Consider the following 27384-nt stretch of genomic DNA (forward strand, 5'->3'; position numbering starts at 1 on the left):
TTGCACTCATACACTTCTACCTGATTCACCCCCCTCCCTCCCCAATCTTGATTTCAGCATCCCCATTTAGTATGGAGGAAAAGGCATGTCCCTCTTGCTCAACCGCAGGGAATCAAAACTCTTGCTGATCTACTGCAGATCCCCTGGAGATCTATCAGTAGATCCCAGTTACCTATATCTTCTGCAGTGAAGACAGATGTATTCATTCAGCTTTTCTGCTGTCTCTTTATCCTTCTTCAGTGCTTCATTAACTCCATTGCCATCCAGCAGTCTAGTTTCTGATGTATTTATATAATTACTCTTTGTGTTATTAGTAATATGCACCTCAAAATCTTTATTTGTACCCCTTACTGTCTCCTTACGTTTCTTTTGTACAAGTTTGTGTTCCCTTTTGTTCTTGTTTGTGCAATACTTCCATTTTCTGAAAGAATACAGAAGATGCCACCACAGTACTGTCCTGATTTGTTAATTTATCAAGAGCATCCTGCTTGCCACCGTTGGGAACAGTGTGCTGAGTTAGCATGGTGTTTAGTTTGATCCAGTTTGATATTCCCTATTTTCTTATACTTTTCTTTTAAACGTTAAGCTCAGAACACAATTACAGCGAACCTTAAAACAAGAAAGAAAACCTAGTTTCTAGGTAGCCTCAAAACAAGTCTTTTCTCTAACAGACTACTTTTCTATTGTGAAATATGCAAAACTAAGTCAGTTGCTCTCCGAATACAGTACCCGGTAGGCTGTGGATCATGGATCTGCTGTGGGGATGTTGGGGAGGCAGCCCAGGGCTGAACTGCACAATGGCATGTGATTATAATTCTCATGCACAGCATGTATTGCTACAATTCCGCCGTGCATTTTCCTTTTGTGCATATATACTATGTTGCTTAGAGTCACATGCCATCACATTTGGAAGCCTACACAGAGAAGGAGAAAATCCTCAGAAATGGGAATTTGACAGCACTAATGCAGAAGTACATTACATTCAAGCTATACGAGAGTCAACAGAAAGATGGTTTAGACATAGTGAGGACAGCTCATATGCAATTCTGTGCATATGAAATGATAAAACAATTGGTTTCTTGTTGACTGGAAAATAATTTTGTAAAAGAAATATGAGTCTGGACTTTTAATTTTTGTTTTGAAAGAGAAATCATTCCTTGTGGGCGGGCCGGGCCAGGGACTTGCAGGATCTCTACACCTCAAGTTTATTGCGCATGCATGGTTACTCACTCACTGAATTGTGCGGGTCCATTACATGACGTCGTCGTTGTCCAGTCATTATTCCACTATTTCCTCCCACCTATCCCGTGTTTTCCTCAAATGGAAAAAAGGGGGTATTCTTCCAGATGTGCGCAAATGGAGCGCCATGTCCTCCCCGTATACGTCTCCCCTAGCATGAATGAAGTGCTGAGTGTGGTTGTTGGGGGCATGGTCCTGATGTTGAAGGTGGTGACGAAGGACTGATGGGCGTTCAGCCTTCCTGCTCCTGCGCCATTTTGGCTCCTTGCCATTTTCAGCCTGCCTGTTCAAAACAGGAGAGCAGCAGAGTGGCAGCGAGAGGGGGCGGCAGAGCGGAGGAGCAGCAGAGGGGCTGAGCAGCAGGGACTGGCCAAAAGCATGGAAGAGGGAGGCAGGCCCATGGAGATTGGTGGGGGGGCTGTCCGTGTGTCAGCCCCCATCCACCAGTAATGTGCCAGGGGAGGGAAAGGGGCAGGAACCCAGGAGCAAGTATCGCTGAACCTGCAGCGTGCGTAATGCCTCTTCACGGAAACATAACGCTATGGGAATGGCCATCTGCAAAGAAGGAAGCACGTGCAAAGGGAATCAGTTGTGATCCTGCATTTAAAACGGAAGTGGAAAGCCCCGTTTTAAATGCAGGATTTTAAGCTGGTGTAGAAATTCCTTGGGGCACAGCTGACTGTTTACTTATCATAGGAGACAGAGCTCATGTTTCCATCTAAAGTGAAAGGGGCTCTTGGGAAAGCTAAGCACACATACTGCCTCTTTGAGGTCGATGCGTGGCTGACTTCGCATTCGTAGCTGGACATCCTCCTTCGCATGCAGACATGAACTTGCCTGTGTACCCCTGTAACAACAAATGCGGGTGTAAGGGGACCTTCTCAGAGGCGTGGTGCACACACAGCAGTTGTATGCACTAATGACAATTAGGAATAGCTGATTTTAAAATGAGGAAATTAGTTTAGGGCGCAATTCTATGTATGTTTAGACAACAACAACAACAAAAGTCCTACAACTCCCAGCATCCCCCAGCCAGCAATGCTGCCTGGAGAATGCTGGGAATTGTAGGACTTTTTTTTTTTTTTTTTTCAGTCTAAACATGCATAGGATTGTGCCTCAAATTTGCCAGATCTGGAGCTCCATTCAACTCTTGCATGTTTCCCCACCCTGTATTTCACCATTCTGCTACTTTTGCTTGTAAAAACTATTAGCCTTGTTGTAGGTGCAAAAACAAAACAAGCCCCAAACCATACCCAGGCACGACCGCTACACGCCTAGTCCCTAATTGAGACGCGCCTTGCGTCCTCGCTTCCAGTAAGGCAGTGCAACCTGATTCCAAGTGAGGGCAAGGAAGAATGGGCGCCGCGCTTCAACGGCTGCTACTGAGCATGCCCACGTGCCACGGAGCATGCTCGGTAGCGTTTGATGTTAAAAACTTGACGGGTAGCAGAGAAGAGGGTTGCAGCTAGGCCGGGTTGATTCTGACCGAGTGGGTGCCGGGGCTTCTGCACGCCATGGGGAAGAGGGATAACCGGGTGGTGAGTAAGCCAGGCCGCTCTCGTGGAGGCCTGCTTGAGGCTGCAAGCCTTTTGAGAAAGGGCCGTAGCCGCTCCTACTGAACTAGGTGGGGATGGTGGACCTGGGAGTGAAGTTGGCGGGTGTTGTGGTTAGGCGATCGCCTGTTCGGTTTTGCGGGGTCGGGGTATGTGGGGATAAGCTGTGTCTGTCAGACACACGGCAAACCTTTCCTCACTCTCAGCTGGTGAAACGAGAATGAGCTCTTAAAAATTGTCCTAATTCTGATGGGCTCGTGGCCTTTTCGTGTGTGTGTGTGGGGGTGTGTGTTGCTTTTGGGGGTTTGAGGTGTCTTTGGAGGAAGTAGGTTCAAAATAACTTTCCCTGACTCGAAGGCAAGTAGCAGATAGTAAGTAGCCTGGGCCCCAGAGTTCAGGTGAATCTGGTGGATTGTCAGGTTTAATTGTTATGTGACAGGAATGAAATTTAACAAGGGGTTCTTCATAGGGACGTTTTGTGACTTTGTACGAGGGTTGTTGTTGTTATTCTCAAGTGATCCTGTGCATTAGGCCCTTCATAATGTAAAGAAAATCTGCTTCTAATGTTGTATTGCACTTGAATATTTAATTCCATTGTTTGTCTATGGTGCTTTTCACCTTTTGGGGTTTTAGTACTCTAAGCTTGCCAGATCACCACATCAAAAAGAGTGGGTGATGTGGTTGAATTTAAAAGGTGTGCTGTCTTCTTTCTTTCTTTCTTTCTTTCTTTCTTTCTTTCTTTCTACAGAGATAATGAAATATCTTGTGGAGTAAAAGACATAGGGAGGGAGAGAATGATAAAGGCACCTGAGAATCCTGCTGTGGCCTTCAAGAACACGCTTAGAATTTGTGCTGATCCTTATTTGCTATGTCTGATAATCTGCCCCTGCTGCTTTGGTTAAAGAAGGCACTCAAACCTGAGTGCAAAGCATGAATTTCTAATGATGTCTGTAACTGTCCTAAGCAAAAATTACATCCCATGAAGTTGCTGTTGAGGCATTTGTTGCTATTAGCACAGACTGGAAAAGTGCATGCTCACACTTTTTACGTTATCATAGAAATGTTCAAAGGTGTCTCAGGAGGAAAAGTGTTAGTGATTTTTGCAAAGTAATCTTCCTTTGCTAGGTAAATGCAGATAGTTGTAAACCAGCTGAGGTTACTTTCTGAGATCTGATGTTAAAACTTAGCTGATCACACAGATTCCTCAGATTCTGTATAATAGGTGGTAACCCTTATGGGATTGTGCTAAAGTTCTGAATGTGACTTTTGGCACAGATAGAGTAAGGCAGGCTAAATTCCAATTTTGTATAAGTCAAGCACTGTCCAAATACAGAACTCCATTTGTTTGATTAGAGCTTGTCCACATCATATAACTCTTCCCCCAGACTTAATTTGAGCCTGTAGTACTTTAAACCAGAGAGGGAGCAATCCTATAGCCTCTAGTCAGTGGCTAGACGGCCATAGGGTATGTGGTTTTCCGGGAACCGACCTTTCTCCCATTCTGTGCTGCCTTGCAGGCGGTGTGGAACGGCCCCACGCGCCGCGCTTGGAAGAGGAGCGCAGAGTGGTCAAAACGGGGTGTTCCGGGGCGAGGAAGGCGTAATTGCCGGTACAACACATCCACAGCCTCCTCCCGTGCTCCGCCTTCCCACGGCTAAGCAGCTGAAATCGGCTGTCTAGCCACAGATGCAGGGTAGGGGAAGTGTGGAAGGAACGATCCCCTCCGTGCTTCTCCTGCCCTGCATTGGATGGGCAAGTTTGGAGGCAGCTGCTTATCCCCTTAGGATTGCGCCCAAGACAGTGGAGTAAGAGGGAAAGTATCCCCACCCCAAAGAGATTTTTTTTTGTATTAGTAGCCATCTTGGGCTGATCTTGTGGGTCTTATAGGTCAATCATGCTCGTTTAGCAATATACATAAGAAACAATGATGACTGTATTAAATAGTGAGTGTATTAGAATAATGTGGGTAAAGAAATAGTTCAAGTAGAACTTAGGGGTGTTTTCATAAATTACATAGCAATGTGGGTCTGCCACCAAGGGTACATCCAGTAGGGATTCCGTCTTCTTGACAAATATACCTACGTGGTATATGTATTTGCAAACATACATTTGCACATCAGGGCCTTGCTAAATATTACATGCAAATGTAAAACCCAGACTTTAACAAAAATAATAGAAAAAAGCCACCTCGAGAGATGACCATTTAGAGTTGGAGGCAGGGACACTGAACGTTTTCACTGCTCACTTGCCACTGCTTCACTTCAAATGCTCCCCCACAACTTTCCAACCATGGAAAACACATGTTTGGGACTGCATGGGAAGGTGGGAAGCAGCTGCAAGGGTGTGTGTGATTTAGAGAGGAGAAGCAGTGAGCAAGGAAAGGGTTAAGCATACACACACACACACACACACACACACCCTTTCTCTGCTCTAAATCCTTAATCCCCATGCTCATGGGATTTTGTTTACACACAATTAAGATCTATGTTTAAGTGTATAACTAAAAAACATAAGGTGTGAAGCGACCTTCAAAGGATTCAGCAGAATAACACACAGCACACTTAAAACAGATGACATAGTTTCATAGTGCACAGCTGACCTGTCATCTGATCCCCATCCCCTGATATAGGAATGGCTAATAGTGTAACACGGGTGTCGAAAAAGACAAAAGGAATTATTGAACTGGAACATCAACTGTAGTTAAGCAGAACTCTAGAATGTCTGTTCCATAGCCTCCAGTGTCTCCTCCCAAATGGACCTTTCTAGGCCCTAACATGAGCTTTGGAGGCCTTGCTCTCTGTGCCAACTTCCTGCACCATTAGGCAAGCGAGCATGAGAGACAGGATCTTTTCAGTAGTGGTGCCACACTCTGGAATACCTTCCTTGTTGTGGAGATCAGTCAGGCTCCCTCTTTGCCTTTTTTTCACTCTAAGCTAAAAACATTTTTCTTTTGTTTTAGTGCTGTCAGTCTTGTATACCACATGTTGAATTGCTACTTTTTAGTTTATTTAATGTATTTTTTTTGGTTTTTGATACGTATTCTTTGTTTTGTATTTCTTTATATTGTAGAGTCACTCAGAATGCCATATAAGCAGAAAAGCGGGCTGTAAATAAATAACTATAGTGAAAAATCCTATACACACTATACACACTGTTCCTCAGTGATTTACTTGGGACAGATTCAAGAAAATAGGGACTGTACCTGGCAAATAGGGGAGAGCATATATAGTCCTAATGTCTAAACCAGCTCTCTGGGCTGTTCACAACAATTAAAACTATAAAATACAGCACAATGAAACATAAAAACTATAGTATAAAACCAAAATAAAAATCAGCAGTAGTGTCAAGGTTTAAAATACAGTAACATGTTTAAAAACAAGAGAAATTGAAAGACGAAAATGCCTGGGAAAATAAAGTCTTCATCTGGCACCGAAAAGACCACAACATAGGCATCAGGCAATCCTCTCTGGGGAGGTCATTCTGCAACCAGGGTGCCACAACGGAAAAGGCCCCCTCCTTAGTAGCCACCCACCTCACTTCATTTGGTGAGTCGCTGAGCTCCGTCTTTCCTCCTCCTTTCTCTCTTCCACTCTAATTCAATACTTCTGAGGTTTCATCCAACAATGTGGGTAAATTTTCCCCTGTCATGTGGGTATCTCTATCCAAAACTTTTCACTGAAGAATTTACACAGAAATAGACTTAACAATCTCTAGAAAGTCTACCTTGTTATCTGCATGGCAGTAAACAATGTCTCCACATGTCAGCCATTCACCCTTCACAGTTTTCTTGCTGTATACAAAAAGCACAAAATATGCCCCCCCCCCCCAATCCTTGGTTGTTAGGTATTATTTGTCAATATGTGTTGGGGTAAAAACAAAAACCCACCAAAAACAGATCAAGGGAGTCAGGGTTGAGTTCCCCTACAGAGTTTTCTTTCTGAAAACTAAAATGAGGCTGGGACAACCATCCCCTACCCACAAGAAATGTTTGTTTTTTTGGCCATTGGGTGCTTTTTTTTGTGCTCCATTGAGATAAAAATGCCCTATGATACAAGTAAGCAGAATTAAGTGCACTTCTTCTGTAACTACAAATATGCCTTTGTTATGGGGACATTTTACTACCCCAAAATGCATTTGAATATGGTCTGGGTATAGTAAAATACCCCCCCTAACCCCCCCCCCCAATTATATCAGTTTCTTTGGTCTTGTTCAATGCAGTTTTGTAGTTTAGATGTTATGGGGAATTGTAGTTTTAATGCTCCCCCACCCCGAAGTATTGACTTATGGTGCAAGAGAGAATGGAAGAAAGAAGAGGAGGAAGGAGTGTGGGGGCACGACATTTGTTCTTGGCCTAATAAACCCAAGGTTATGTGTGAACCAGGGCATTTTCTTCCTTAGTAGCCTGGAGCAAGTCAGAACCTTTCCATTATCTGGGGGCAATCAATGATCTCTGTCACAGAACTGTTGGCAGGATAAGTGAAAGAGAGTTTACTTATAAAAGACTTCTGTGAGCCACATGTTGAATATTACTTAGTTAGATGGTGCTTTCAAAATTCACCTAAGCTGTAAATATTATCCCTCATTTCTCCTGTCATGGTTGTGTGCCAGTGTTTTTTGAGCAGTATGATTTCCAGGGTCTGAATGTATACAGCTTCTGCTGTGCCAGAAAATAAGGCTATAGAAAACAGCCAACACATTTAACATGGCTAAAGAAATGGCTATAATAACTATGTGGGATGTAGTGTGTGCTCCATTTAAAAACCAACACTCTTTATAATGATCAGAGAGGAGGCAGGAAGTATCAGCGAGCAACTGGACTTGCCAAAACGTATTACTATAACAGTGTCTCTCCCCCCGCTTGCCTAGGCTTTAAATAAGTCTGTCAACTTGTTGTCTTCTGTGGTTTGGCCAGATCCCTGTAGAAGACCATTTTTAAGGGGCTTATATTTACCTCCATGAATAAGAAGTAGGTGTGTTGTTTGTAAGGGCCCCCAAGTGGAATGACTCTTCTATGTCACTTTACTTTGTCACCTTTAAGGCTTATATGAATCCCATAGCAATGGCTAGATCACGAGGTCCTGCTCCATCTTCGGGACCTACCATACAAGACTACTTGAACAGACCACGACCAACATGGTATGTATGGAAATGATGACTTTCCTCCTTTTATAAGAGCCCTTTGTGTTATTAAAGAGAATCTATAGGGTACTTCTGTAGTGTGGGTTCCTCGTGTCCCAAACACAATGGTCTGATTTGCATGTAATGCTAAACCATAGTTTAACATTATGTGTATGAGCCTTGGTCTTATGAGTTCCCCCTTCCCCTCTCCTCTTTCTCCCCTGGTGCAGCCTCAGGGAAGAGATTGGAAACTTTTTATTCTGTTTTCAGCTAATAGCTGTTTGTTGTTATGTCCAAATCAGGAACTGCAGTTAGTATTAACTGGTTTATCTGAACAGGCCAGGATCATTAAGTTGGCTTGTTCAGACAAGCCATAGTTAAAACGAAACACAGTCTGCTGTACCAGTTCAGACATAATGACAAGTCATAGTTGAAAATAGAAGCAAATGCTTCTGATCTTGTTTTGGGTGTGCCAGAGGAAGAGGAGGAGCTCACGAGCCTGGGGCTCTGAAACGCAGTAACAAACTAAGGTTTAGTGTTACATGTGAATGCATCCAATAATAGGTAGAGTGACTCCCACTGAAACTATTATGATTTTTGTAACTAAATAGGTTTAGTTTTGTAGGCAACTGCTCTGATCCAGCACATGTGTAAGCACACAAAGTTTAGCATTCCAAGAATGAGTTGCAGTGAACCTTGGGTTCAGTCACTCCCCTGCCCCACACCTTTTCAGGTGTGGGGGGGAAGGAAATTGAAACTTACATTTTTAAAAGCTTGAATAGTTAGAACAAGTTTCCCAAATGTAGTTGTAACAGGAGGCTGCAGTTCATTCAAACCGAAAGCAGAAGCTTTCAATCTCCTTCTCTCATGCAGGAAAGGGGAGAAGAAAGCCCAGGCAGGAGCCTGAGGCTTGCTATCCTCATAGCAAAAACATGGTTTAACATTACATCTGAACCAGTTTTGTAAGGTGAATTCACAGTTTCCAAGGAGTCCCATTTTCTAAAACAATATAGTAAATTTGTCCATGAATACTTTTAGGAGCCATTTCCCAAAACTACATTTAATAGCATTAAGATCGCAATCTGAATCATATATACTTACAGTCAAGTAATGGGACATGTTCTATGTAAATATTGCTAGGGTTGGGCTGTAATTTTCAAATATACTTCATGTTTATGGCTTTGATTCTAAGTTAATTTAACTTAATTAAGGAAATACATGGAAGGAAAGTTTCCCATCCCCCCTCCTTTCCAGCAGCCCACTGCAACCCATCCTATGTTATTCATGAGCCCCTCCTCCCACAGAAATTAAGAACATAATTAGAGCTGTGATGGATCAGACCAAAAGCCTATCTAGTCCTGTTTCCCACAGTGGCCAACCAGATGCCTATGGACATGGCAGGACATGAAGGCAGTAGTCCTTTCCCACTGTTCTCCAACAATTGGTATTCCGAGGCATGGTGCCTCTGATCCTGTGGCGGTGCTATTTTAGCAGTGGTTTGTTCTAACAGTAGTTGTTCTAACAAACCAGGATCAAACCATAGATTCAATCTTGGTTTGTTAACAAACCACAGTTAGAATAAACCACAGTTTCTTGAGTTCAGATGCAATGGAAAATTGCAGTTTATTCAAGATTTTTAAAAAAGTAATATATAGCCATCATGATTTGTAGCCATTGATCGCCTTATCCACCATGAATTTGTCTAATCCTCTTTTAAATCTGTCCAGGTTGGCAACCATTACCACATCTTGTAGTGAATTCCATAGTTTAACTATGCACTGTGTGAAGAAGCACTTCCCTTTATCTGTCTTGAATCTCCCATCATTCAGCTTCACAGGATGATCCCAGGTTCTAGTATTATGAGGGTGAAGAATCTTTCTGTATCCACTTTATCCACACAATGCGTAATTTTATATACCTCTTTTCTGAACTAAATAGCCCCAAACATTTTAACCATTCCTTGTACAGGAGTTGCTCTGGCCCCCTGACCATTTTGGTTGTCCTTTTCTGCACCTTTTCCAGCAAAGGAAACCCCCCCCCCCACCATAAATAATTTGGTGTGGTCAGCAGATTTGGCCACCAGATAAATCCAAAGAACTTATGAACAAGTTAAAAAGTACCAATCCAAGTACAGATCCTTGGGGACCCCACTTTTTACATCCTTCCATTAGAATAACTGTCTATTTCTACCCTCTGCTTTCTGTTCTTTAACCAGTTACTGTTCCTTAAGAGGACCTCTTCTCTTACCTCATAACTGCTACGGCTGCTGGAGAGAGATTTTGTCAACAGCTTTTTGAAAGTCCAAGGGTAACATCCAGTGTTAGTCATACTTAGAGTAGACCCACTGAAATGAGTGGAAGTTAAGATAGTCATGACTAACCTCTGCCTGATTCATTTCAGTGGGTCGACTCTAAGTAGGACTAACACTGGATGCTACCCCAAGTACACAAACCATCCAGAGAAGCTGTTGTAGGGATATGGCTGAAGAGGTGAGAAAAGGACAGTAAATGTTCCTTCTGTGGACTTCCTTAATTTATCTTAGGATCAAAGCTAGTGGGGCTGTTTGCATGTAACAGCGGGGTTTAGGAGCAAATCATGAGTTAATTAACCCATGAATTCCAGGAATGCATACGGTGTACGAGTCACTTCCAGTTTTCATTAACAACCTACAAATGCAGCATTCATAGATAGTTGCTGAAAAGTGGAAGCGGTTCTCATGCAGCACACATCCCTGCAATTCATGGGTTAATTAACTCACAATTTGCTGCTGAATGTGTTACGTGCAAACAAAGTCTATACTTTACATTTGTTGAATTTGCAGGTGGACAGCTTGTAGATTTTTATAAATGAGTTTGTTTTTCGCTAAAGGGAAGAAGTAAAAGAACAACTAGAAAAGAAGAAGAAGGGTTCCAAGGCCTTAGCAGAATTTGAGGAAAGGATGAATGAGGTTTGTTATTTGGTTAACTTTATATGTAGATGGATTGCTTAGATTTTCTACTCTACCATCAGTAGCATAATGAAATTAACTTTAGGAATACCCTATCCCAGCCTTCTGTCCTCTTTCCGCATGTTTTTAAAAACCATAGCAGTGTGATAGAAAATGTTGCTTATCTAGTCCCTTGTCAGTCCACTATTCTCACTCAATATTACTTTACCTTAAAAGTGGTAGCTTCTAGTTTGCGGGGCCTCCATTTTGCAAACTGCTTGCAGCTGTAGGTAGTTCTGCCCAGCAAGAACAAAAATGTGAAGCTCAGATTCTGAAATCCCTTTAAAATTCATTCAAGTTCAATGGAGACAAAGTGTATGGTGTGTTGTAATAATTAACAGCTTTGTCAGTGCTCCTGGCTTATGGCTCCCATCATAAGGCGATCACTATCTGCAAGTATAACAGTTCACGTCCAGAACTTTAAAACAGAGGAAAAGGGGAAGAACCAAGAAAGGGTAACAGAAATGGTATCACAAACTCACGTCCCTAGGGACAACCAGATTAGCCCAATAATGTGCAGACAAAGCCTTTTTTTTTTTTACACTTAATTAGCAAAAGGAACATCCCAATTAGGTACAAATGTGCACCAAGTGATAAGAACCAATACCAGATGACATGAGGAGTCAACTTTCAGTGTTTGTTACCGTGCAGTCTTTCTTGACTGCAGATCCAGACAGCGCTAGATTAATTAACTGATATGAAAAACACAGTTTTGGAAATCCGTTCTTTCATGTTGCCCTGTTTTGAGCTTCTTGATTTTTTTTATCTCCATGGCTTAATTTCTCCTCATTGTCACTCATCCCTTTATAATTTTATTTACTTCTCAGAGCTTGTTCAGTGGGCTGCTGAACAGTGGAAGAGCTCTCTAGGGAAAGCCTGTATTAGATTGAACCTAGCACTTTCTACATTCCAACCATGCAATCTCCACACCTCCACTTAAAATGGCTCAGGAATGGGGGATGGAAAGAGCCATGATTGAATCCTTGGAGAACTACTGCCAGTCGGAGTAGACAATACTTGGGGTCATATAGTCTGTAATGTTGCCCATCTCCATGGCCTTGACTGGACACTTTAGTATTTGTTAAGTGGGGAAAGCTGCCCACCTGCTCTGTGTGAGACATCTAATACACAGAGCAAAAATGTTTTGTATGTAATACTTCAGTGCAAGTAACTAGAGATGTATTTGGGTAAAGCATGTTAATTTATTGCCTGATTCTTCTGGCTGGGCTGTATGTATTTCTGACCACCACTAGCAATGAAAACTAACAATGCGGTCCTAGGTGTGTCTACTCAGAAGTAAGCCCCATTAAATTTAGTGAGATTTACTTCCAGGTAAGTGAGTATAGGATTGCAACCAAATTGTACCAAATGAATCAACAGTTATTTATTTATTACATTTCTGTACCGTCCTACAGCTAAAGCTCTCTGGGAGGATCACAAAAATTAAAGCCCTAAAATATAACATGATAAAATATAATATAAAACCTTTAAAAGTTTTACAACAGAATAAAACCAGACTAAAAACAAGCAGTGAATGGTCTAAGAACACAATAACACATATTTAAAAACAACACTGAACAACTAAAAAGTCTGGGAAAATAAAAAGTCTTCACCTGGCACCAAAAAGACCACAGTGTAGGCGCCAGGTGAACCTCTCTGGGAAGAGCATTCCACACCAAAAAAGCCCTCTCTTCAGTAGCCACCTGCCTCATCTTATTTAGTGCAGGCACCCAAAGTAGGGCCACTGAAGATAATCTTAGGGTCGGGGTACCCCTAGAAAGAATACTTATTAGTGTTGTGAATAGAGGGCAACAAAGGCTATTTGAGAATTACCCATGATTACTTTCAATGTCTTTCAGAACTGGAAAAAAGAACTGGAAAAACACAGGGAGAAATTGTTAAGTGGAAGCGAGAGTACTTCAAGAAAGAAAGAGGTAAGCACCTTTAGTGTATTCATGCAAAGACAATGGAGTCTGGATTTTCCTGTTGTGATTGTCTTCGCTACAAGTGCAGTATTACAGCTATTGCCAAACAACACATCATAACAGGTAGATTCCTCACTTCATTGGTGACACACACATGAATGTACTAACTCAAGGTCAATTGGTTCCCTCTTTAGAAAAAGAAAAAAGAGAAGAAGAAATCCAGTAGGGTGAGCAAAGATTTCATTTTTTTCAACCTGTATGTAGATACACATTTTAACTTAAGACCATTATAGTACTTATCTATGGAGAAAAATTGGGTTTTTTTAGAAAGTGGTTTTTATATCTTGTTTCTAATTGTTGTTCAGTCGTTAAGTCGTGTCCGACTCTTCGTGATCCCATGGACCAGAGCACGCCGGGCCTTCCTGTCCTCCGCTCTCTCCCGGAGTGTGCTGAAGTTCATATTGTTTCTGATACTTAATGTTTTTAAGTCCAGTTGGTACAGCTTTAGTTAATATCTCCCAGGAATTCTTCTTTTGGAATTCAAGACAGTAATTGTGAATCTAGGGACTTGCTCCTTCTTCGTGGGCCACATCCTGTTCATTTTTGTATTTCTCTAACAAATTCTGCATCTCACAAATTTACATTTTGTTGTCTTTGGTCAAGTTGTCTCCATCTTCCTCTTCCTCATCAAGCTCTGATTCTTCCAGCAGTTCTTCTGATATTGAAGATGAGGTAAGAATGCTGTTCCTGCAAATGTAACTTTCTATAAACTTGTGCCAGCTTTTTTTCATCTTAACATTTTGATGTATAGTTTATATTTGAATAGTGAATGATACCAACTCCCAAAATAAGTCATTTTCATTGGAATGAAAGCAGTCTTTTAAGGAACAGTTTTTCATGCCATCTAACATCCTAGGGCTAAATACACTGTCTTAGATCCAAAATTCCTGTAAGTGGAACTCTCGCTCCTGGCAGAAGAGGGGGAGAGCAACTTTCTCCCATTTCCCTTTTCCCCTGCAACCCCCTGAAAATCTGCTCCAGTGGGTTAAGGACTTTCCAGAACAGCATGGGAGGTGGTGTGGGGGGTTGCAACGGGAAGGGGGATGGCCTCTTCTTCTCCCACTTCTTCCAGCACAGGGGTGCAGAACCTCAGGCCCAGGGGCCAAATTCAGCCCTCTGGTGTTTCCCAGAAGGCCCTTCCCCTGGCCCCACACCTTCACCCCCAAATACCAACTGTTGGGTGGTTTCCCCAGTTTTGTGCAGCTTTTCCCCAGTCTAAAAACTTGAAAAGCCTCTCCTAAGGCTTAGTTACTGGAAGTAAGAGCTTTTAAGGTAAAATTTGCTGTGATTATTTGTATTTCTGACCCCACCCCTGGAATGCAGCCCTCGAGAGCATCTCAGAAATGCAATTTGGCCCCCTGGCTAAAAGGTTCTGCACCCCTGCTCTAGCACAAACTTCCACTGGATTGCAGACCCTTCTGTGAAAGGAAGGAGACTTTCTGTTTGCAGAAGGGCAACTCAGGATCCAACCCATTGACCATGATCATGGCATGGAGAGCTGCCACTATGCATGGGTTCTTGGTTCTCAGCCATTGCCTGACAATGGATCCCATCTATTTCATCCAAATAATGGTTCCCATCTGTGGGGAGGGTCTTCTACTGGCTTTGCTAAAGTCCTTCTTTGTATATTCTCTGACTTCCTCCCAGCTGGGTAAGATAACAGGAGGCTTTGCACAATCACACCCAACATTGGAGGGGGGAAAGGGTGTTGAAGTTTGGAAAAATCGGTAAAAAGCCCCTTGCATTCATGTCATCAGAATTGCTGGGTTGGAGATCCTGTGTTTAGCAGGAGGGTATAAAACTTTGTGCCTGTCTCAATTGAAATTACTTAGGCTATTTTTGAATGGGAAAGCAGAAACAGTTATTTAAATAAAGACCCATTGAAAAATGCACACTTTTGTTGGGAGAATTGAAGCTGTGATGTCAAGGCAGTGCATTGATTAAGAAGATGACTGAATTTCTAGAGCACTTGTGTTTGAGTTGTTGAGGGCCTTCAAGTTGTACTGATGCACATAAGTGTGGACAGCCCTGAGCATCCTTGCAGGATTGAACATTGAGCATTGATTCTTGTTCTCAAGATGACAAGATATTCTGGAGCGCTGCAAAAGTTTTAGAAGAGGGCTCAGGACAAAACAGTCTGTTACATAGCCAGTTCCTGTACTAAAGCCCCAATGGCTGATTCTTCTCTGCAGAGTGACATTAGATGGGGTGATTTGCAAAGGAGAAGCAGCACATTGTGCTGGTTTTTCACCCTTTCTCCACCCGCCGCTTATCCCCTGCAATCCCACCATCTGCTATTTCCCTATCCATGGTTCTAACTTGTGTATGTGACAAACATGAGTATAGATCCCCAGCTGGGAGAAAAGTGGGTTAAAGGAGTCTCTGTGGAAAGGTGTTAGGAAAGAAGTAAGCACCCTCTCCTCCACTGGTCACTTCTCCACTAAGATCACCTCTTCCTGATGCTCCCTAACAGAGAAGAACTGGCTGTTGAGGCTTTTTTAATACCAAGATGGCCATGTAAAGCATCAGTTTGGCTTGATGTAGAACAGAATTGTGAAGTATAAAGCAAGCCCTATCTGGCTCTTTGCCTAAACAATGATTGCACTGTTAATTGACAAAGAGAGAGTACAAAAAGAGTACAGACAATGGAGTTTGAAGGTCTTAAGAACTCTGTTTAGAAACTGAGATCATTTACTCCTTAGCCTTTGGAGGCAATCTACCAAAACAGAAAATCAGCAGAGCTGGCATAAAAAGCTGGCATAAGCATCAAACCACTGTGCTGAGGCAAGTATCTGTTAAGGGAACAGGTCTCGTTCCAGCAGAGCCCTTTAAGGACTACAACTCTACCAAGAGCATTCATTTCCTGAGCCTGGTTGAGATGGTGGTTCCAAAGTAAGAAAAATAGGATCCAAAATGGTTTAGCTTTTACTTTTTGTTGGATCAATATAGTAATTGTTCAGGTTGGTCCAACCTAGATGTTTATCCTTTTTATTGATATTATGGCTGCAAGCATATGCTTACTTACCTGGGAAGAAACTCCATTGAACTTTTGAGAAGGCAACTATTGAATTGTACTAAATGGACTGGTTCACATGTCATGGCTACACAGGGTTTGTTTATCGTGATGTCTGTACCCAGAATTGGACATTGTTGGGGTTACAACCCAGATTTATAACCCATCTTTGTTCTTGGATTACAAGTCTGGGTTGTTCCTTTCCCCAACAACCTCCAATTCTGGGTTCAAACATCATGATAAACAACTAGAGCATCCCTGAGTTGTTTAATTCAGCAGGAGCTGGCAGTTAGGCAGCTGCATGCTCACTCATTTCCACTTTATTATTAATAACCAATTGTTAACAAACCGTAGGTTGTTTGTGACTTGTGAGCTGGGTGAGAGAGTGCAATTCTGTATGTGTCTACTCAGACATAAGCGCCATTGTGTCCAATAAAACTTACTCCCAAGTAAATGTATATAGGATTGCAGCTTAAGTATATTTTTAAATGCTGCATAATTTTCATTGTTACATTTCAGATTAAGAATGCTTGCTTGAAGTTATTTGATTTTTTTTCATGGCCTCTTTGAGCTTTGAGTTGAATCATTGAGGCAAGAACTATAAAACATTATTGGACAACTAAGTGTTATTGGGCAAACAAAATTGTAAAAAAAAAAGCATTGGATTCATCTTGGTTTGAATGAAGAAAACAGTGTGAGGGACTTGTATAAGCTTCAGCCATACCTGTAGCTAATCTATAGGAATACATGTTTATGTATCAATATTTATGTTCAATACTAGATAACAATTTACTGTGAACAAAATCAAACCATTTTCTTAAAATATTTGTGGCCAGGATAAGAAACAAGGGAAAAAGAGAAGAAAGAAAAGGTATCGCACCTCACGGAAATCATCTGAAAGCTCTAGTTCAGGTTCTGAATCGGACAGCAAGGTAAAGTGTAATATTGGAATTTTTGAAAGATACCTTATAAAGTCTTAATATCCCTGACTTCCTTCATGGACTGAAATCCTCAGGGTCAGTTAAGAGTGTGCTGGTGGCAGGAAGTGTGTGTGTGTGTGTGTGTGTGTGTGTGTGTGAGAGAGAGAGAGAGAGAGAGAGAGAGAGAGAGAGAATGAGATTTGGGCCCCCCTTGTTCTATGTTTTGCTCTAGACTGGCCTATTCGCTTTGCTCCCAAAGTGGCCTAGATGCTGGCCAGCTAAGTACAGCCCTAACCTCTATACTGCAACAATGATAAAGCATCAGTTTATGTTTTACTGCAAGCTTTGTTCTGAACATCTGACTTCCAGAGTACCAATAATTGTTAGCTCTACAATAAGTGTATCTATCATTATAGAAAATGTTTAAACTTCAGATAGCCCTTGTGCTGTCAGTGATTAAAATCAATGCTGTCTTTTAAAGCATAACTACTACTACTTTTTCTCAAATTTAGGACAGCTTAAAAAATAAAAGATCAAAGGAAGACAATGAAAGAGAAAAGGTAAAATACTCTTATACAGCAAGGCTTAACATTTGTGTAGAACTCATACTTCAGGGCCGTTGTCAACTGAAACTTGATTATCTAGATTTTTCAGAAGTGTTCCTTTCACAGTTGGAGGTAGATTTCCCAAAACCAAGTGATTTTTTCTGATGCCAATGAGCATTGCTAGGTGCTCACCTGTTCATAAAATCTCTGAAATTAGCAATATTGATATTCAGTAGCAGTAGTTACTATGCACATCTAATTGTAAAAAGTGACCTCCAGATCCATACATCAATCTGGCTGTAAATAGTAACTTTGTAAATTGTTATAGAAAAGACTTATAGTGAAATATTTGGGTGATTACTGAAAATCATGAGCAGCATTCACTCCATTTTAGCTTTCTTGCCTGGCCATTCCCTTCCTGCCAACAGTGTCCTCATAAGGTTCTTCCCAGCCATAGACTTTGTGTAAGGTTCCCCAAGCTTCCTTCTCATTGGTGCCTTGTTTCAGCTTCCTTTGACTCCATCCTCCCTTCTGTCAGGTGTTTTTCTCCACCATTTATACTACTCTTAAGTTCCAGTTCCTCAGCTCATCACATCCATTGTTCCTTTTTACTTCGTTTCCCTGTCTGACCGTGCACAGCTTTGCCAGCCCCTGAGCTTTTAGTGAGATTTTCCCTAGGAAAATCTACCTTTCATTATCATAATTGAACCTGCAGATATTGCCAAGATTCTAATTGGAAACACGTTCAGCCTAAACAGAACATTTACGAACATTCCATGACATCACAGCAGCTGAGCTAATGGCTCGCAAACAGGCGTGCAAGAGGTTACTGGTGATGGGCAGTATTATTTTAATAATTTATCTCTCTCTTTTCTTCATCAAACACAAACCAGCTTACATTATCGTCTATTAATTTCAAATTGTATCAGTACAAAAAATCAGTATTACAAAAGTACAAAAACAGCAGCAAACTTAAAAATATAATTCCTACAGCAGCGTTGCAGAACTAGAGATCACTGTTAAGTAATAGCACCAGAGCTGTCGAGATGGGTCTAAAGTATGTATAGGATTGCAGCCTATCTCAGAGTAAGCCCTGCAAGAACATAGTGGGACTCACTTTTGAATAAACATGCATAGCATGACACTCTAAGAAAATTAAGCCCAATCAGGCCTTGCAGACCTCTCTGCAGAGAGCATTCTACAACACTGGCATCACTATTGAAAAGGCCCTGCTGCTAGCAGATGGGTCTCTTACTCTGTCCTCTTCCTCTTCCTCTCTCTCTCTCTCTCTCCATATATATATATATATATATATATATATATATATATATATATATATATATATACACACACACACACACACACACACATACATACACACACACACACACACATATATATATATATATATATATATACACACACACACACACACACACACACACAGGCATGCACGTGCACAGGGAAAATGAGAGAGAGAGAAAGAGAGAGAGAGAATAACTTCTGAATGCCAGGTAGGTCCATAATAACACAATTACCATCCATGACTTGATTGTGGATGAAGGGGCTGACCTGGTGTGTATTACTGAGACCTGGGTGGATGAGCTGGGCAGGGTGGATCTGTCTCCGCTTGTCCACCTGGGTATTTAGCGCAACTCCAACCTAGATTGAAGGGGTGGGGGTGAGGTGGGGAGGAGTTGCCATTATCCATAACGATTCCCTCTCCCTCACAAGGAAACCCATCCATCCTAACACCAGTTTTGAGGGTCTGTATCTTGTGTTGGGCCAAAGCGACAACAGGTATGCTGCTGGTGTACTGCCCACACTGCCGCCCAGCAGTTTCTCTACGTGAGCTGGCTGAGGTGGTCTCGGAGGTCTCGGAGGTGGTGCTGGAGAACCCTAGGACTGTGGTTCTGGGGGCCTTCAACATCTTGAGGTCCAAAATCCCACCAATGGCCTCCCACCACTGATCCACTAGGAATTGATCCTCTCCAAACCTCACTTCCCATTCATTGCAGCGGAACTTTGATACTATTATATTAGATTTTAAATGGCTTATTTTAAAATTGTTGAAATTTAAGGTGGTTTTATTATTTGTTGATGTTGAAAATCCCTATCTTGATAGGGTCTGCTCGGGATTCATGGCAATCATGACAACCATGGGGCTGTCTCAGTACATCACTGGCCCAGCACATGTGGCAGGGCATACCCTGGACCTGATTTTTGCTGTTGAGCGGATGGGGGATGATTTGGTTTGGGGTTTTTTTTTCCAACAAGCCCATTGTCATGGTCAGATCATTTCCTTGTGAAGTTTGGTTTGGCAGTAGCAGATCCTCCCTGCAGGGGTGGGGGACTGATTATGATGGTCTACCCCCAGAGACTTATGGAATCCGATGGATTCCTGAATGCTCTGGGAGATTTTCTGGCTGATAGGGCTGGCAGTTTGGGCGAGGCCTTGGTCTCACTATGGAATGGTGAGATGGGAAAGGCCATCGATACAATTGCTCCCAAGCGCCCACTCCGGTGCTGTGGAGCCTGTAATTCACCTTGGTTTACAGAAGATCTACAGGCAATGAAACAGGCTGGACGACGACTAGAGTGCAGGTGGCGTAGGTCTCAGAGCAAGTACAATCAAAGATTAGCAAAGACTTTTTGTTGTGCCTATTATGCGGCAGTGAGGATGGCAAAAAAAATCTTATTACACATCTATTATCTCATCCTCGAAATGTTGCCCAGCAGAATTGTTCCGAATGGTGAAGAGCCTGTTGGGATCTGGCTTAGGCTCAGAGAAATTGAGATTGGAACCCTTGGTCATTTGCTGTAATAAATTTGTTAGGCACTTCTAGGAGGAAGTGGCTTGTATTCAGTCAGAACTTGATGCCACAGTTATCACAGTCTGTGGAGGTGTCCAGTGTTCCATTGTGTTTCCTGGGATCAGTTTCAGTTGTTGCAGCCAGATGATGTGGACAAGATGTTTGAATCAGTCTGTCCCACCACATGTAAACTTGACCCTTGCCCATCTTGGCTAATACGATCTAGCAGGGGTGAATTGATTGGATGGGTCCAGGGGGTGGTAAATGCTTCACTCTGTCAAGGGGTGGTGCTTGCCGCCTTGGAAGAGGCTGTAGTGCACCCTCTCCTGAAGAGGACCTCCCTGAACCCAGAGGTATGTGAGAACTATTGCCCCATTGCTAATATTCCCTTTTTGGCAAGGTGCTTGAGTGTGTGGTGGCTGGGCAGCTTCAGACATTCTTGGAGGAAACTGATTATCTGGACCCATTTCAGTCTGGTTTCAGGCCAGGGTATAGCACTGAAATGGCCTTGGTTGCTCTGGCTGATGACGTATTCCGGGTGAAAGACAAGGGGAGTGCTACCCTGTTGATCTTCCTGGATCTCTCAGCAGCTTTTGATACCATTGATCATGGTATCTTACTGGATTGGCTCTGCAGGATGGGCGCACTCCTGCCTGCAGGGCTGATTCCAGATAATGGTATTGTGGGATTCCTTTTCTACCCCATGGCTATTAAGTACCACAGTGTTCTAGTCTATCCCCCATGCTGTTCAACATCTATATGAAGCCATTGGGTGAGGTCACTAGGAGTTTTGGGGTGGGGTGCCACCAGTACGCTAATGATGCTCAGCGCTACTTCTCCTTGTCGTCGGAGTCAGCTGGGGCGGTGAAGGTGCTGGACCAGTGTCTGGAGGCTGTAATAAGCTGGATGAGAGTCAATAAACTGAAGCTCTGTGGATTGGTGGTTCCCGAGTCCAGGAATTGGGTAAGCTACCTGTCCTGGATGGGGTTGCAGCCCCCCTGAAGGAGAAGGTGCGTAGCTTGGGAGTACTCCTAGATGCGTTCCTGTTTCTGGAGCCTCAGGTGGAGTACTTGGGGCCAGCTTTGGCTGATCTGCTAGCTGTGGCCTTTCCTGGACAGGGATAACCTAGCTGCAGTAGTGCATATGCTGGTAACTTCCCGATTACACTACTGCAATGCACTTTATGTTGGGTTGCCCTTGAAGACGACTTGGAAGTTGCAGATAGTGCGAAATGCAGCAGCTAGGCTGCTGACTGGAACAGCTCATAAAGATCATATAACACCAGTTTTAAAGGAATTGCACTGGCTGCCAATACATTTCCAGTTGCAATTCAAGGTGCCGATGATAACATTTAAAGCCCTAAGCGGCTTGAGACTTCAATATTTGAGGGAACGCCTCTCCCTATATATGCCTGCCTGAGGACTGAGATCTGGGGGGGGGGGGGGGGCTTTCCTCTGTGTCCCACCAGTGCGAGACATACACTATGGTGGGATGTGGGAGAGGGCCTTCTCTACTGTGGTACCCCTGTTGTGGAATGCCCTCATCTTGGAGGCCCGATTGGCATGTACATTAATTTTATTTCAGCGCCAAGTAAAAATATAGCTTTTTACCAAAGCCTTTGAGGGCTAAATGCATCCCTAAAGTAGCATACTATTTTAACTGTTTTATTGTTTTAGATTTTAACTGGTATTTAATATGTTTTTAGCTGTTTAAATTATTTATTGTTTTATACCACTTAAATTGATTTAATCTGTGTGCCGCCCTGATATCTTAATGATATAGGGCGGGATACAAATGTTTAAATAAACAAATAAAATAGTGTTGCAGTTAATTGAAAGCAATCAATAATATATCATAATTATACTGGCTAATATTTAAACCAGCTTAACATCTGGCCATCTAAAGTGAGATGATCCTTTACTTATATATGTAGCATGCTTATTATATCTTCATACTTCACATAGACAAGCAGCTGTATGCATGGAGTTTCTAGGAAGCAAGAATCAGGTTGAATTCCCATGACAGTGTAAATGAAACCTCTAAAGACTCTCTTATAAACAACTTCTATTTCAGGGACTAATATTAGTTCACTTTTATGTTATGTGGAGCTGTGCTAGGTTTTGTATGGAACCTCTCAAGCCATATGTTCGCTGAGTAGAAAATTCCATTAACTCCATCTTGCCCAGGGCTTTCTTTATTCCATTCCCCATTATATCTGTTGTAACCATTTCCTGCCATGCTTTTTTCTCAGATAAATGAACTTCATTTATGCATTCCACTGATTCTCTCACTCACAAAATGTTATCAGTTATGATGAAACTAGAGTTAGACAACACATAAATATATTTTGCCCTCTCTTTCAGGTTTTAGCTATGATTTTTAGCTTATAGTCCCATCACTCATTGATAAATCAAAATAATACATGTTCAGATGCAAACTTTGATGTGGGGATTAACTCAGGTGACCATAATATAGGCCTCTGATTTGCCAGTATATAAAATGTAGGTTTTATCTACTATAGGATACCAAGAGCCCTGGTAGGAAAAGGAAAAAAACAGATCGTGGGGATGGCTTGTCATTGTCGGATTCCTCCTCAGAATCTGAGCATACAGATGAGGTTGGTATGCATATAAAGCCCAGAGATAATATAAAAACATTTAGCAAGTTCAGGCCTCATTGACATGCACCTGCAGAGGTATGGGAACAATTTCCCCATAATATGTGCTGCTCCAGGTGAGTGTGAATGAAGATTCCACATCAGCAGGACAGGATTTTTCCCACCTATATAAGCCTAGACTGTACTTGTATGGTTGTTATTGTCTTTTAAATTGCGGCACATGTATAGCCGCTGTCCTGCCCCTGAAAAGAATTAGGGACTGTGAAGGAATGTGCAGGATAGCAGCCATTATAATTGGAAAATTGGAGATTACTGCATATTTGAAAGAGGGTGAAATTTCTCCACATAGTTACTATGCAGTATTGGTACTGTAGTGTTGTCTCTCTCTGTATTTCAGCATTCTCCCCCCACCCCCCCTTTTCACTTAGGTACAAGCAAAAAAGAAGAAAAGCGGTGAAGAAAAAGAGAAAAATGTAAGCATTTGTCCTGCCTATACACAAACTCGTAGAAAGCATTTCTTCTAAATTTTAGATCAGCATAAACATGTGCTGGCACAAACATCCCCTTCTCAGTTGCTCTGGGAGTTTCTCTGACTTTAGTATATCATCATAAATAAGAGCAGAATTGGCTGGCTGAGTTGGTGTATGCAATGAATGGCTTTATATTTAGTCATGCTTAGAGTAGACCCATTGAAATCAATGGGACAAAGTTAGTTATGACAGACTCTTGTCCCACTGATTTCAGTGGGTCTACTCGAAGTGTGACTAAATCTGGATCTAACCCAATAGTTCTTTGTCACGACTGTATATGTTAGTCCTAGGATGGTAATTTGGATGAAAAGAACTAACTTATATTGAATCAGACCATTTATTACAGAGATTTTCCTGAGATTTGTTATCTGTTATGTCAGGGATTTAAGTTAGGGCCTCACGTGTGCAAAAGAACTACTGGTAAACTATGTCCTATGTAAACAAAGCCCCCCTGGCTGAATCTTCCTGGTATGTTACTGTACTTGGATGGTCTTAATAAAATGTTGAAATGGCTTTGGTTAACCTTCCTTTGAAAATACTTTATGCTTAGCTGGAAGATGAATTAAATTGCTTTCAGTATCCTGAGCTTGTTTCTGATATTTACATTTTTAAAGGAGAAAATTAAAAAGCGAAAGAAGCACAAGAAACATGGAAAAAAGAAGAAAAAGAAGACAGCTAGCTCAAGTTCTCACTCAGAATAACATCAATCAAGACTCTTTCTTTTTAAAAGTGCAATGAGACTAGAGAGAACTGCAACTGTGAAAATTATGACAAACTACCAACTGCATGAGCTCTCCTGTGTGTTAATATTTTAGACTTTCAGCTTGCCCAGTGCCATTGGGCTGGAAATAGCCATTGTTGTTGCCTGATGCTTAATATATATGTAGTACCCCTCTCCCCCCACCCCCAGTAGCTGGTGTTAAATGTTTCAAAATAAGTCCTGCACATGGTTTAAATGATACAGCAGCAGTGTGAAATTGGGTTGATACAAAAAGGGTTTGCCCATTCTAGGGTTTTTACATGTTCTCTGATGCGGATATGTAGCCCCGGTATCCAGGAGTCCCCTTACATTGTAATGAAAGAAATCTATTCACACATACAAAGAACTGTGCATGCGGTTTGTCTCCATCTGCTATAAGATATGGGGCAGCAGCTGTGGACAGGGATGCCCTGTATATGCATCAGGGCTCATGTACCCATCAGCAAAAGCTGAATTAGGGCTTTTTAAAAAACTGGTGAAGAAGTTTAATTTTCTGTTATGAAGAAATTTGCAGAATTCCTCTTCAAAGGTGAACATAACATAGCACCACTTGTGACATTTCATTACTACTGATGCCATTTTAAAAAACAGAAACATGCCAGTGACACATCCAAATGTTACTTTTGTAGATACCTGTAATATAATTTTGCTCTTGCTTTTTTGGGTACTCGTGCTCTCACAGATTAGAGAGTGTATTTTGATCCTTGCCAAAAGCAGTAGTGTTTGCTGATACTGTCACTGTGCCTCCAAGGGTACTTTCTGCTGCCTTTTTCTTTCTGAAAATGGAGTAGAATCCACTGGGGACTTTCCTGTGCAGGCTTCACTAAAGTAAATGGAAGTTGCAGAAAAGCAGTTGTGCTGATAATTAAGGCAAAGGGAGACATGACAGGCTGCCACGTTTGTTTAGGTAGCTGCCCCATTCACATATAAGGCTGGGGAGGGGGGCAGATGGGGAGTCTAATTTTTGTAACATAAGTGTGCAAGGCTGAGGGGAGGTGAATGTGATAGCTTTCCCCACCATGCTTCTTTGTGTTCCCGGTTCACTTCTGGTATTGGAGCTGGATTGGGAGAAAAGTGCCTGTAGCAAAGCTTGGGGGAGGGCTGAGAGGTGGGAGGGAGAGGGCTCAGCTACACTCACCATCTTTACTGTAAAAATTAGACCCTGCCCCATCCCTTGCTTTATATGTGAGCAGGGCAGGCAATAAATGTGGCTACCCATTCCCATCTAGTTTGGCTCTCAGTTTATTCTGGACATGTAGTATATTCTGCTGGGGTGAGCAACAACACTAACCTACGGTAGCATAGCTTGCATCCAAAACGTGAGGATATTACCCCCATTGAATAAAAATAATACTGAGTACTGTGCTAGTAATATGCATTACCATTATTTGAGGTGGTGTTGAGTTTAACTGAACTTTTCTGGCAAACATTTTTTTTTAAATTTGAGTTGTCATTAAGGTATTTAGAATTAATGTTCTGCATGATTTTGTACCATTTTAAAATTACCAATAGAGGAATACAGTTGTAATCACTGGTTTTTTAAATTATGTTCCACATGCAGCATTACTTATAAGTAATAGTTCATATTGCATTCATGCTTATGTTTAAATGCACACTTGCTGAAGATATTTAGCATGTAAAAAGCTGAGGGGATGATATCAAACAGCTTCATATTGAAGCTGATTTTACTCTACGCAAGTTCAGTGGCAGACCTATTATGCAACTATGTCTTGGTATACAAAATTACTGCCAGACACTCAGTAAAGATACGTTTTAAAACTCTATTTGTTTCTGGATTTTGTGTGTGAGAATGTGTGTATGTCTAACTATTCTTACATGTATTTCTTCAGCTTCTTCAGCAATAAAGTGTACCACCATTTATTTATTTATTTATTGCATTTATACCCCGCCTTTCTCCCTCTCGCAAGGAACTCAAGGCGGCTTACATTATCCTCCTCCTCACCGTTGTATCCTCACAACAACCACCCTGTGAGGTAGGTTGGGCTGAGAGTCTGTGACTGGCCCAAAGTCACCCAGTGAGCTTCCATGGCCAAGTGGGGACTAGAACCCGGATCTCCCGGCTCCCAGTCCGTCACTCTCACCACTACACTACACTGGCTCTGTATATACGTACTATGGGACCATTCATAGGCTTTGGCTCTCCACATTTGCTTCTTTATGTGAAGCAGTGCTGAAACTGTGTTATGCATGCTTGCTTCAGCTTCCTGTTAAGCAAATAAGTAGGGAGGAGGGGGAAAAACACCTTAGGCTACTGGAAAGATAAAAAGAAATGTGTTACTATTATTGTTGGAAGCCTTGGCTTGTTGCCCTATTCACACTACAGTGGTAGAACCTATACACACAGTGAGATAAGCAGTGGGTCTCAGGATTGGATACCTTCTCCTACTACCTTTATGTACAGCTAAGAAAGAAAGAAAAGCTTTATGTGGTCTGCCCAGTAGTTGGGATGTACTTTCTTGGAGGCACACACACAAAAACAAAGGCAGCTGTGTTGGCCCATACAGTGTGGTGTAGTGGCAAAGAGTGTTGGACTAGGAGCTGGGAGATCCGGGTTCTAGTCCCCACTCGGCCATGGAAGCTCACTGGGTGACTTTGGGCCAGTCACAGACTCTCAGCCCAACCCAACTCACAGGGTTGTTGTTGTGAGGATAAAATGGAGAGGAGGCGGATTATGTAAGCCGCCTTGGGTTCTTTGCAAGAGGAAAAAAGGCGGGGTATAAATGCAATAAATAAGTAAATAAATAAAAATTCACAGTAGGGCAATATAAGCAACCAAGGAAAGAACTGAGGCCATCCAGAATGAAGGGGGAAAGAAAAAAAGTTAAAGCTGAAAGAAGAAAAGTCTCAGCAGCCCATGGGGGACAGAGAGAGAAGAGACGATTCAGCAGCTTCTGCACTGAGGTTGTCACTGAAACAATCAGCTGAACCCAGTGAGAGAAGAGGGCTCAACATGTCTGGGCCTCAGTAGCAGTTGCCAAGGAATTGCTTCAATGGTGCTTGTTTACCTCAGTTTCTGACATAATTTTCCACTCCCCCACCCCAAATAAATCTAACCTGAAAGAAGTCAGAAACACGTAAACAAGTACCAGTGAACCAATTCTGTTAGTGTACAATGAAATACAATGGGTTGGATCCAGACTTAGTTGAACTTAAGTTCCATTGAAATCAGTGGGATGAGTTAGTCATGATTTAAGTCCCATTGATTTCAGTGGGAACTAAATGCAGCTAACTCAAGTCTGGATCCAACCCTATGTTACCAATTCAAAAGACTGCTAAGAATTGAA

General features: G+C 42.1%; 1 protein-coding gene across 2 annotated transcripts; it reads left to right on the forward strand.

Moving 5' to 3' along the window:
• Positions 1 to 2663: 2663 nt before the first annotated feature.
• On the forward strand, positions 2664 to 25863 carry FAM133B (family with sequence similarity 133 member B). 2 transcript variants are annotated; one of them, XM_084858846.1, is made up of 11 exons: positions 2664 to 2777; positions 7831 to 7928; positions 10779 to 10857; positions 12756 to 12830; positions 13016 to 13048; positions 13485 to 13553; positions 16731 to 16826; positions 17327 to 17374; positions 22694 to 22789; positions 23218 to 23262; positions 23934 to 25863. In XM_084858846.1, exons 1-11 carry the CDS (start codon positions 2754 to 2756, stop codon positions 24018 to 24020), a joined length of 750 nt encoding a protein of 249 aa, XP_084714972.1. In that variant the 5' UTR covers positions 2664 to 2753; the 3' UTR covers positions 24021 to 25863. The 2 variants fall into 2 exon arrangements, with proteins under 2 accessions (XP_084714972.1, XP_084714971.1); XM_084858845.1 differs by lacking the exon at positions 2664 to 2777 and having other exon boundaries at positions 7715 to 7928.
• Positions 25864 to 27384: the final 1521 nt, after the last annotated feature.

This window comes from Heloderma suspectum, chromosome 5, assembly GCF_057233095.1.
Source record: "Heloderma suspectum isolate Gila_16-S chromosome 5, 16-S_ref, whole genome shotgun sequence".
NCBI classification, from domain to species: domain Eukaryota; kingdom Metazoa; phylum Chordata; class Lepidosauria; order Squamata; family Helodermatidae; genus Heloderma; species Heloderma suspectum.